The sequence below is a fragment of the Hemiscyllium ocellatum genome, chromosome 3 (genome assembly GCF_020745735.1).
Source record: "Hemiscyllium ocellatum isolate sHemOce1 chromosome 3, sHemOce1.pat.X.cur, whole genome shotgun sequence".
Classification (NCBI taxonomy): domain Eukaryota; kingdom Metazoa; phylum Chordata; class Chondrichthyes; order Orectolobiformes; family Hemiscylliidae; genus Hemiscyllium; species Hemiscyllium ocellatum.
Window position 1 is genome coordinate 116,173,453 of NC_083403.1, and position 12,305 is coordinate 116,185,757.

A 12,305-nucleotide genomic window follows, 5' to 3' on the forward strand; every position below is an offset into this window, starting at 1 on the left:
TCTTGGGAACACTAGCAGTTAACAGACAAAGAATAAATGTTAAGTTTTAATACAGTAATTGTTAGAGGTACTGTTAACTGAAGGACACTTACCCATTCTTTTCATGTAGTTTAGTAATTTCGTTAGTTTGGATCATTATTTGTTTTTCCAATTTATTGGTAGAGAGAGAATTTTCCAAAAGCTGAAGTTCAAGTCTAGATGTTTGATTCAAAACCTGGAAAAGTTAGATGAAGTATTTATTCAAGAGGGAAAAATGATACTTAAAATGCTTGAATGCTATTTTCATTAAGCGTGACAATTGTTTCTAGTTGTTGAGTGTTTCTCTTGGCATATTCAGATTTTTTTTATTTTAAAAGCTGTTTTGAACAACCGTTACTGTAAAAATAATACAATAGAATGTTTTGGCATCTGAAAATGGCAGATGTTTTATATTCATGGATGGGATTTCAACATTTCTTATGAGGTTAATATTATTGTCCATCTCAAGTTGCCTCTGAGAAGTGTGGAGATGAATTGCTTTCTTAAAATGGTGTAGGCACAACCAGAGTGCTATTAGAGAGGAAACCCCAAGAATTTGACCCAAGGTTGATAAATGGTAACCGCATAAAGGCAGGCCATTCAGCCCATTGTGTCCATGTTTGCACTCTGGTACAGCAGTAGAACTAGTTTCCATCACCTTGCTCCACATCCCATTTCCCACAGCTGAGTGTTTATGTTATTTGGGTGTTTATTCAATTTATGATCCACGTAAAGACTAAATTGAAATCAAATTTGCAAAAACTGGAAAACCAAAAAGATCACCCCACAAGATTTCAAGTTTCAAGAATTTGGTTTACCTGTGACAGGTAAACCAAAGCAAAATTGACTGAACAGTTTTTTTTTAATTTAGACTCAAAATTATATAAATGAAATTTCTGTTTATCTTTTAATACAACTGAAAATCTCTGGCTGGGGCTATAATTATGTTGTGCTTTAAGGAAACGCTTCATTCTTCAGGAAGCAGTCCTAAAGTTTTTTTCAGCTGCATAATAGTTTCCACACGGACAAATCTTACATTACTCCCAGCTTCCATCTGGTTTTCTCCTCTCCCTGTTTTGTGTTTCACAGAGCCATGATAATAATGCTTGACTGCCAAAAGGTGCTTCTTTCAGTTTCCAGTGATGTTTCCGAACAACTAACAACAGTCAGAAAATCTGGTGAATATTTCCTCCTGGTCACAGCAGGATAACACTTCCAGAACTTTCATCTATCAGATGTGTTTCTTTGAGAAATTGTCAGTTCTGCCACATTCCACTCCTGTATCTTACAGATAGCACAGAGCTTTCTCTCTTTGCTGGCCACAGCAGCTGCCATCTCCTCTCTCTCTCTTTGTGTCCACATCTTGGAGATTAAAATCTATCCACATTCTACACATCTGCTCTTGCCATTGTTTGCAGATGTGAGTGTATCTTCACTTTGACTACAGCAAATCAACCTGAGTCCCACTGTCCTCACAGCAACCAAGCCAGCCCAGGCTTTCTTTCAGGCAGGATTTGGAGCAGATCACGTGATTCCTTTTATAACTTTACTTTCAATTATACAGCCACTATAAAACGTAACAATCTTAATGACCATGTTCTTATAACAAATTCTCTTTCCAAAGCAGCGATATAGTCTGCTGATTCACACCTTAAGGAAGTACATTCCACATCAGGTATGGTTCTACAACAACTGGCTTTTTGTCACTGGATTGTTTGTTGTGTTGACTCTGTGATTTTAAACACGCTATCAAGTCTCTCACTCTTCCCTTCTCGAAAGGGAAAAACAGCTTCTCCAACTCTTTTGCATAAGTGATAGCCCTTACCCCTTAGACCATTCTCATTAATCTTTCTACACCTTCTCTAAAATCTTCACATCCTTCCTGAAGAGTGTTGCCCACAACTGGTCATATTCTAGCTGAGGCACAGCCAGCATTTTATAAAGGTTTGTTATAAGTTTATATCTTTGAACTCTATTCCTCTATTTATGAAGCTCATTATTCCATATTTTCTTTTTTCTTAATCACTTTCTTAACGTGCCCTGCCACCTTCAACGACTTGACTAATGTCTTGTAAAGAAAGGTCGAACAAATGAGGCTTGTATCTCCTGGAGTTGAGAAGAGTAAGGAGCAAATTGATTGAGACACATGAGATCCTAAAGCGTTATGACAGGATGCATATGGAAAGGTTGTTTCTATGGGAGAATCTAGAAAACATGAGGGGTTACTTATTTGACTCAGAGGCAAGGAGATTTTTTTTTCTCCACAGACAGTCTCAGACCTTTTGAACTCACTCTCCCTTAAAAACCCAGCAATTTGAATATTTTGAATACTGAAGAAGATAAATTCTTCACAAGCAAAACGATGAAAGGTTATTGAGGTAAAGCAAGATTGTGAAATAATCTGATCAGCTATGATCTTATTGAATAGCAAAGTGGCCAAATGGCTGCCTTTTGCTCCAAATTTGTATGTTTGTATGATTTGTGCACATGGATCCCAGCTCCTTTTGTTTCTGTGTCCCCTGAGAATTTTGTTCGCTCCCTTTTGTTCTTGTTACCAAAATGTACTGCTTCATAATTCTCTACATTAAATATAATCTGTCATATGTCTGCTGCTTCATCGGCACAAGAGGGATGGGATGGTTATTTGTGCCAGTACTGTCACAAACCGATACATCTACAATAAGTATATCAGAGAAGATGGGGTCAAGCACATTTTTCCCTCATTTTGGTTTTCTCACCACAGCAGGGTGAGGTTGGGGTTGGAGCGGAGGGAGTGGAGGGCTGCACGTTCCGAGGGTGAGAGGTTGGAGTGGGTGAGAGGTTGAGGCGGTTAATGTCGCAGCGGCAGTTGGCTATGAAGAGATGGAGGGCGGGTAAGAGGCCAGCACGGGGCGCCCAGGTGGATGGGCTATGTTGGAGGCGGGAGAAGAGGTCGTCAGAGGGTGGGCAAGAATCTTGGTTGAAGAAGTAGACAAGGAGGCGATGGCGGCGGAAGAATTGTTCGATGTCTCGCCGCGTGTTGAACTCATTAATCTGAGAGCATAGGGGAATGAAGGTGAGGCCTCTGCTGAGGACTGATCTTTCATCCTCAGAGAGGGATGGTGAAAACGCGGCAGGGCTGGGAACTAGGACCTGCTTCCTGAAGAAGGGCTTATGCCCGAAACGTCGAATCTCCTGTTCCTTGGATGCTGCCTGACCTGCTGCGCTTTTCCAGCAACACATTTTCAGCTCTGATCTCCAGCATCTGCAGACCTCACTTTCTCCTTTCTCACCACAGACCTGGCTGATATGTCCTTCCAGATTCATTCAGCTTAGTTAGTACTGCTTAGCCACTCTTGGTGACTCACATTGGCCCCCACCAAGAAAATCATCTGTATCCTTAGCATTATCCATCCCACTCCCAATCCAAGGTGAGGACGGAATAGGACACTTCAGCCAGGGTTCACGCCCACCACCACCACCATTCATTTCTTTTATAATCTCTTTGATGATTCTTTTCTCTCTTCTTTCTTTTTGGTGACAAGCCTCAGCGCGGACTTGGTGAGGCATCCATTCAGCCTGGCATGGCAGTATCCCAGCCCCCAACATGGCGGTTTCCTCGACCCGGGGTGTGGTGGTCTCCCGGCCCCAGCATGGTGATCACCCAACCTGGTGTGGTTCTTTCGGGATCCATGGTGATCGTTATGCCCACTCTTACCTCAGCGTGGACATCCGACCTCCAAGTGATTTCAGAGCGGACTCCTGGCCTCAAAAGGAAGCCTGGAGCAGACTGGAGGATAGGTGCCAGTGAGTTTCCATGAACTGGTTTGGAAGGATGACTGTTCTGAACTTCTTATTTCTCTATTTTCTAATTTATTCCTACGATCGGTAATGCTGGACTTTTTATTTCTTTACTTTTCTAATTTTTTTACCTAAGAACTTGTCCTGAAGAATCTGTACTTAGGTACTTTATACTTAAAATGGCGCAGTAAGTGGTAACTTATAAACTTTTCACTGAATTCATTTGAGTACATATGACAATAAAGCTAATTCAATTCAGTGTTCCTAGTGCTCAATGTGGAGGATCATTGTGGGTAACCAGTGGTTAATAATCAGGAGTTTTCTGTGTTCATGTTGGATCAGAGTGCTTAATACTTCCAGGGGTTCAGTCTCAAAAATGCAGGTCTTCCAGAGCAACCATCTTCTGATTGTATACCACTGTCTTACTACCTCAGCTAGGTCTGTCCTGTAAATGGAAATTCATCAGAGGCTTCAGACAGTTAAATCAATATTGAATGAGCTTTCCCTAACTCCTTTAAAGAATGTGAAATGAATCATAAGACCATTTGAAGCAGGAGCAGGAACAGGCCTTTCAGCTCCAGGAATTGGTACCTTTTTAAATTGTGTCTCCTAGTTCTAGATTCTGAGGGAAACATTCCTGTTAAGCTCCCTCAGAATGCTAAGCATTCCCAAGGATAGTAATGGAGGAATTGATCTGAGGAATGATATCATGCGCCAAAGAAACGGAAGTCACTCTTGTTGGGATTCAAAAATCCTGGAGTATCATAAATAGTGTTCCTCAGGAGCCATGTTTCATGCTTTGACAATGAGTATTAACAGATTATACTACTGCAAATCTGATTCTACCTTCACTGGTTATTTCCTAACAGCTTTACAAGCACAGAACCATTGGATAATAACCTAAAATGTAGTTTTCCTTTCTTATTTCAGTGTGCACTGGCACAAATGTTAGTCCCTCGTTTTGTCTGCAAATTGGTGTTACTGTTCTAGGTACCTAAGTACCTTTTGATCTGGAAAAGTAGTTGTGGTTATCCATGTCCCAAGAAATGTGTTCATTTTAAGCAGAGCAGTCGATATTTAGTCCATTAGTTTACATATGGAACAAATGTCTTCAGCTACAACTTATAATCAATACAAATCCTGAGTAAAACCCTAATGGCATTTCATACATTTAGAGGTAGGAAGGGAAACGTTTTCAGTAATATGATCAACTAAGTGATATAATTAGCAACAAAATACAATAACATCAGAATCCACTTTTCAATCAAAATAGCTGGATTTTTTTGCCTTGGTTTAAAAAGAAGTTCAGCATGAGAATGAGTAGGGACTGTGTGGACAAAGCAAGAACAAGGGACAAGAATAGAAAAGAACTACAGATCGAGTAATTAGGCAAAAAATGAAAAACAATACAAAGATAGGTTCAAAAGAGAAACAAAATGCATGTTTACTTTCAAGAAAGATATGACTGAAAGGGTGTGACACTGTGTAGTTTGAACAACTAAGATTCTAAAGAGGCTTGATGAGGATGTTTCCTTTCAGAATCTATAATGAGGGGACACAGTTTAAAGATAAAGGATCTCTCACTTAAGACAGACAAGAAATGCCTTCTCTTCAGAAGATTGTTGGAACTCTTGCAGAAAAAGTAGTGAACACTGAGCCAGTGAGTATAGTCAAGGTTTATTTAGAAAGATTGTTGATTTACAAGAGGCTAGGAGGTTTTGAGGAGTGGGTAAAAAAGTTGAGGCCACCATCTGATAAACCATGATCTTATATACATTTTTTTCTTCAAAGAAAATATGACTGAAGGGGCATGACAATGTAGTCTGAACAAATAAGATTCTGAGGGAGGAATGTTTCCCTCAGAATCTAGAACGAGGAGCCACAATTTAAAAAGAAGGTACCAACTCCTGGAGCTGAAAGGCCTGTTCCTGCTTCTGCTTCAAATGGTCTTATGATTCATTTCACATTCTTTAAAGGAATTTGGGAAAGCTCATTTTATATTGATTTAACTGTCCGAAGCCTCTGATTAATCTCCATTCTTCAAGACTTAGTTCCTACCCTACCTTGTTTTTACAGATTGTAGTACAGTATTGGAAAGATAAAACTTGGTTTATAAAGCTAGTGTGTGCGTTTTTTTTTACATCAATGAAATTACTGCCTGATTTAACTTGCTACATTACTTGTTATGAATCCCCCTCTTTAGCTCTTGTTATGTCTTGTTTTTATTTATGCTTTGAATCAGAGTTCTCACAGATGAGTTTTACATCTCCCAGTTTTACTCAGGTTTGAAGATAGTGTATTTACTCTCAGTGATACCATGATTGTTATACTGTTTTCTTGTTAGCATATGTATTTTCCTCTTTTGTTCAGATTTTAATACACCTGGAAATGAATAGAGTACTGCAGTATTTATCATACATTAGCTACGTTTAATTGAGCACATCATTAAATTCATGTCCACTTAATTTCACACTTACAGCTAATCAGGTTCATCTGCATAAATGTTATTTCCCTTAGAGATCGGTAGTTTGGTTAATCTCCATGTGTTGTCAATTAAGCCTCTAACCGAATGTTGCACTTTGGTTTTCCAGATAAAAGGAACAGTAAGTAACAGTTAGTGTTGAAATTAAGATCATATTGTATCCTCTGCTGATTAACACAGTGTGAACGTCTTTTGAACTTCTGTATTTACACAGTCATTGCCTTTACTTCGTCATTTGACTTCTGGACTCAATTGCTTTATGAAAGGATATCCAAAGTAAATTGTTTTGAAGCATCAATTTTAATGGGATTAATTTATCTTGTGAAATCTGAAGAATCTGCACATCACTTTATTGATGAATTTGTCTTTATTTTCAAGAAACCTTTGAAATCACCAGTTTGTCTCAGGACGAGGGGGTGGGGAAATGATGCGAGTTGCACAGTTTGAATTTAGTTCGATATTGGGGTTGGGGTATTTTTGTCTCAACTGAAATATGTATTTTGTCACTGTTAAATATCCATTAAGTGAAAAGTGCACAAAGAAAAACTCATTTGTTGTGTCCGATTTCAGTTCATTTTGCGCTTAAAATTAGGCTTACCAAATTGTCTTGTTCCCACTTTCCATTGCAATGGCTGGAAATGAACATCCAGGTTTCTTTTTGTGTTGTAAGTAGGTTTGAATTTAGTGTAACATCCTATTCTGCCTATTTCATCAAAGGATAGTGTCTATTTGATTTTCTGTAATGACCACCTTGACTTGATTTGAATAAATTGTGTGGAATTTTGTGGAAAAGTTACATTACAATTAAAGAAGAAAAACAGTTTTCAACCCATACCCTTTCTTTCTGAATAAAACATGTGGCTTTAATATTTTATATCTCATGATTAAATTAAAAATATGACAAATCTGTTGGAATTCCTTTGAGGAGGTAATGAGCAGGCTACCCCATGGAGAGCCAATGAATGTTATCTATCTAGACTTCCAGAAGGTCTTTGATAAGATGCCACACAGGAGGCTACAGAGTAAGATAAGGGCCCATGGTATTGAAGGCAAGGTGCTAGCATGGATAGAAGATTGGCTGTCTGGCAGAGGCAGAGTGTGGACATTAAAGGGTCTTTCTCAGGATGGAAGCAGGTGACTTGTGCTGTTCCACAATGCTCAGTGTTGCAACCACAGCTTTTCACTTCATATATTCATGATCAAGATGAAAGAACTGAGGGCATTCTGGCTAAGTTTGTAGATGATACAAAGATAGGTGAATGGGCAGGTAGTATTGAGGAGGTACGGAGGCTGCAGAAAGACTTGGGTTAGGAGAGTGGGCAAAGAAGTGGCAGATGAAGTACAATGTCAGAAAGTGTCAGGTCATGCACATTAGTAGGAAGAATAGAGGCAGGGGCTATTTTCTAAATAGGGAGAAAATTCAGAAATCTGAAGTGCAAAAGGCCTTAGGAGTCTTAGCCCAGGTTTCTCTTGAGGTAAACTTGCCAGTTGAGTCGGTAGTTAGGCAGGCAAACACAATGTTATCGCTCATCTCAAGAGGACTCTACTGTTTAAAAAAGGGATGTACCTCTGAAGATTTATAAGGCTCTGGTCAGACTACATTTAAAGCATTGTGAGCAATGTTGGGCCCCATACCTCAGGAAGGAGGTATTGCCCCTGGAGCAGGTCCAGAGGAGGTTCACGTGAATGATCCTAGGAATGAAAGGCTTAATATATGATGAACATTTGAGGACTCTGGGACTATACTCGATGGAGTTTAGAAGCGTGAGGGGAATCTGATTGAAACTTACAGAATACTGAATAGCCTGGACAGAGTGGACCTTAGGAAGATGTTTCCATTGGCAGGAGAGATGAGAACTGAGGGCACAGCCTTAGAGTAAAGGGAAGATCTTTTACAACGGAGACAAGTAGATTGGTGGATCTGTGGAAGTCATTGCCTCAGAAGGCTGTGAAGGTCAGGTCATTGAGTAAATTTGAAACAGAGATAGATAAGTTCTTGATTGCCAAAGAGATCAAAAGTTCTGGGAGGAAGCAAGAAAATGAAGTTGAAAAACCTATTAGCCATGATTGAATGGTGGAGCAAACTTGATGAGCCAAATGGCCTAATTTCTCCTCCTATATCTTATGATCTAAAAATAATGTTTATCAGTTCTTAGTAAGATTTTGAGTGGGAGTCAGATGTTCACATGGTGGAAGGAAGCATCTTTCCAAATAAATCTACCCATGAGTGAATAAAATGCACATTGTTAAAGAAGGAAACTACCTGACTTCACTGAGGAATTGTTTTCAGCTAAATCTTAGCAGACAAATGCAGCAAACAGTTGTATTTCTGTAAATCTAGGTCATTTGTAAAGACCAATAATCCTTACCTGTGCTTCCACATCTGTTAATTTACGGGTTTGTTCAGCTGTCCGAGTGAGTAGATTTGTTCCAATTTCTAGCATGGTTGCTGTGTGGTTTTGTACTGCATTCTGCTGGATCTGCACCATTTCACTCTTCATATTGTCTTGAATGTAACTTTCAAGCTGTAATGGGGGAAATACAGGCTTTAGTGTATTTCCTGAACTCTGAAATTTAGATTGAAAAATATTTCCTGATCCCAAAGTAATTTCCAACTAGGACTCCAGGATTTGCTTCCATTTGTACATTTGTTCAACCCCAACTGCTGTTGTCCACAGAAACAACAGACATAAAACCCCTATGTATATCTTTGATTTAATTTATTACTGTCAAGTGTACCAAGGTACAGTGAAAAGTGTGGTCTTACATATTTTACAGGCAGATTGTACGATACTAGTGCATGAGAATACCAAAGCGAAGTGCAGGATATGATGTTACAGCTGTCGAGAGAGATCAACATTAACATCTATCCTCAAATTCCAACTTGATGTCTATTCCAGCTCTTTAAGTGAAAGTAGTGTGCTGTGCTCTTTCACTGTATTTTAAGGAGGAAATTTATCCTAGTCTTGTTTTATCTTTTGAAGTTTAGTCATTGTAAACCTATGTTTATTTGTTCTGTTCTTATCTGCAAGAATTCTCATTATTTTGAAAATGTGGATCATATTCCTCCTCTAAAGGATGGTGTCCATTAAAAGAAACAATTAATTGCCCTTCAGTCAGACTTACAGGGGTCTGAATGAAGTGGACAATGGTGAGGTTGGTGGCAGAATCAACAAGAAGTCTGTTGAGGTCCATCTCAGCATCAGGAGCATCTTGCTCCTCCTTTGTTTTTTATGAGTAATGTGGTAAGATTCTTATTAGGCCTCAATGAGTTGTCAATTAAATGGGCTCACTGATTGTTAAACACCTAGTTGATAGCCCAACTTGCCTCATTAATATTCAGCTTTTTAATTTTAGCGAATTTACCAAACAACTTTGACATTAAAAACACATTATGGAAACCAGAGTGACTACCCGGCTAATTCAGTTTGCTGTTTGCTCCAAAGGTTGGTTCATGTTAGATGTTAGTCACTAACTTGTCAGAGCTTCTCCATGGGCACCAGTAATGCACTCACAACCATAGGCATTGGCATCCAATGTGTACCAGATTCTGAGAAGCCTTGTGGCACACCTCAATCCGCTTTTGTATTTCAGTGCTGCACCCCAAACTTCATTGGCAACTATCATTATAACTTGCTGTTAGGATGCTGTGCATTAAGGAACACGCATCCAACTCATGGACTGGACCAGACTGCATCTCCAGATACTTTGCTCGCTATCATAGTACACAGCGCTTCTGCATTGTTTTAGTGCAGTTTTTTGGTCTTCACCCTGTCATTACTTCTAACTTGCCTTGACATTTAGCACAAAGGTAGGACGTTTGTAATGATTGGCAGCAGGCCACAGTCAGGTCAAGGGGGAATAACCTTTGTTCAGGAGATCCCAGATATTAAGTCAAGGACAGTTTCTGATACCAGTCCAGGGCTTGGAAATGGTCAGTCAGCCAAGATGGTCAGAGTCCCAATTGCTCCCCATGCAAGTGGTGAGGAGCTGAAGCCTGCCCATCAAATTTTGGGAGTTGTTTTCTTCCTGGAATGAGAGGCAAGTGTCAAGGGAGGTGAAAATGGGTGGGACAGCGATGACTTTTGGAGCAGTTTGGGAAGTGTCCCATGTGACTGAGTGGCAGTGCAGAGAACATGTAGGTTTGGTGGTGTCAGAGTGGCAGCAAGTGAGGGAAGATGCATTAAGCAATAGTGAAAGTGGTAGAACATGAACCTTGGTGGAAGGTGGGTGCAATAGCAGAGATAGAATGAGTGTAACGTATCGGAGAGAAGATAGTGAGACTTACACTGGTGGAGTGGAGAAAGCCATTGACTTTTTTTTCCTGTTGTCCTCCAAGATGATTGAGACTGCTTTAAACTGGGTGGCAAATTCTGACCAGGTTGGCATGGTCTGGTGTCATTGCCTTTACTGCTGGTGTTGGTGGAAGAGGATGTCTTGCCTCTGCACCATCCATCCAACATCCCCTCCAGGTCTCTACCCAAATAGCAGCGAGCCAATTTTCCCTCATGTGATATGTCCAGGGCAAATGTCAAGATTGTTGCAGGGTGGCTCCAGACTGACACTGCTTATCTGGATGCACCATGGCTTTTTAAAGATGGCACAGCCGCAAGGGATACCAGTGAGTTCGAGGAGATCCATTGAGTGCCACTTTGTTTCACAAACAGCGCATGGTAAGATAGGATAGGGGTCAGGTGTAAGGGTTGTCTTTGGAGCAAGAGAGGTCTTCAATGAGATGAGCTTGGTAAGGTACAGTGAAAAATCCCACTTGGCTTCATGGCAGGAAATTCCCTCCATAAAACTCAAACACAATTTTGATTTGGCCAAAAGAACACAAGAATCAGTCCTTGTTTCTGATCCCATAACTTTGAGCTTGAAACCCCAGATTTAGCTTAATAGAATACTCTGGATACTGTTCAAATCATTCATCCCCTTTTCAATGCTGGCTTTTCTTCTCACCAACTCAAGAATATTTTCAATTAGGAGAGCAGGGTGGAATCAGAAAATGTATTCCTTTACAGCCATTTAGAGTTGGCTTAGGGCAGCACTGAAGTGGCTGCTGAGCAGAAACTTGAGTAACTTCATTTCTTGATGAGCTAATTAACAAAGTTCCATTTAGAACTTTTGTTAAATTTGATATCAATAACTAAAGTTGTTTTGTTTTTGAAATTTAAAGTTTATCCGGGCATTATGCATATACCCTTGTTACTTGAGGATTACGTTGAAGAGTGGGAAGAAAGCTAATAAGAAAAGTACTAATGCTGACTTGAAGGGCAAATTATTTCCTTCCAACATGACATTCTGTGAAGCTTCAAAGTCCTTGAGTGAGAGGCAGGAGGAAAACTCAATCCTTTGCAAGTGGTCCATTTGTCTCAAGCATAACTGTTCACAATTTAATGCAATTTCTGTTTTTTTTAATGCCTCATAGGAAAGTTTAGCATTATTATTTAATTGAGTGAGACCATATACAAACCAGCAGCTTTGCATGGATAGATGGACATTGAGAGACTTTCTACAGACTATTTGCATTTTACAAATTTGACCTCCCTCTGTATATATGCAACGTAATGTCAATATCTAGGATGTATTTTTAAGACTATCAGCATCCTCAGAAAGCAGCTAATTATATTATTATAAGTTAATTTGATATGGAAAATATTTTATAGTTTGGGGGCATAACATTTAATTTGAAATTTTAAATCTACAGTAACTAATCTAAGAAGGAAAATGTAACACTAAATGCAATGTCACCTTAACCTCCCACAACAGCTAATCTAACATATAGACAATCTTCTCAAAAAATGTTTTACTTTACAGCTCTTATTATTGTTCAAAATTAATTACCATGGTGTTAATCACCAGGTTTTCTGCAAGCCTCTAAATGACACTACTGGTGATATAATACCCTCACTGCAACTTGACATATTTTAAAAAATGAATATTCTTTGTGTCTTGGTCACTGAAAATAAAGGGTAAGAATTCTTCTAACAAATTGCTGCAGTCTGCCATATACCTTTCTACTTCC

At 39.4% G+C, this 12,305-nt stretch overlaps 2 protein-coding genes across 4 annotated transcripts in view; one reads left to right on the forward strand and one right to left on the reverse strand.

Annotated features, from left to right (window-relative positions):
* The window catches only part of mcph1 (microcephalin 1), a 308,959-nt gene that overhangs the window by 185,486 nt on the left and 111,168 nt on the right, over positions 1-12,305 (forward strand). The window lies entirely within an intron of this gene.
* Positions 1-12,305, reverse strand: part of LOC132834288 (angiopoietin-2-like) — an 85,615-nt gene that overhangs the window by 48,072 nt on the left and 25,238 nt on the right. For both annotated transcript variants that reach the window (XM_060853014.1, XM_060853023.1), the window contains 2 exons: positions 8,650-8,805; positions 93-214 (listed from right to left, as the gene is read on the reverse strand). In XM_060853014.1, the coding sequence (XP_060708997.1) occupies positions 93-214; positions 8,650-8,805 (278 nt within the window). The remainder of the gene's footprint in view (positions 1-92; positions 215-8,649; positions 8,806-12,305) is intronic.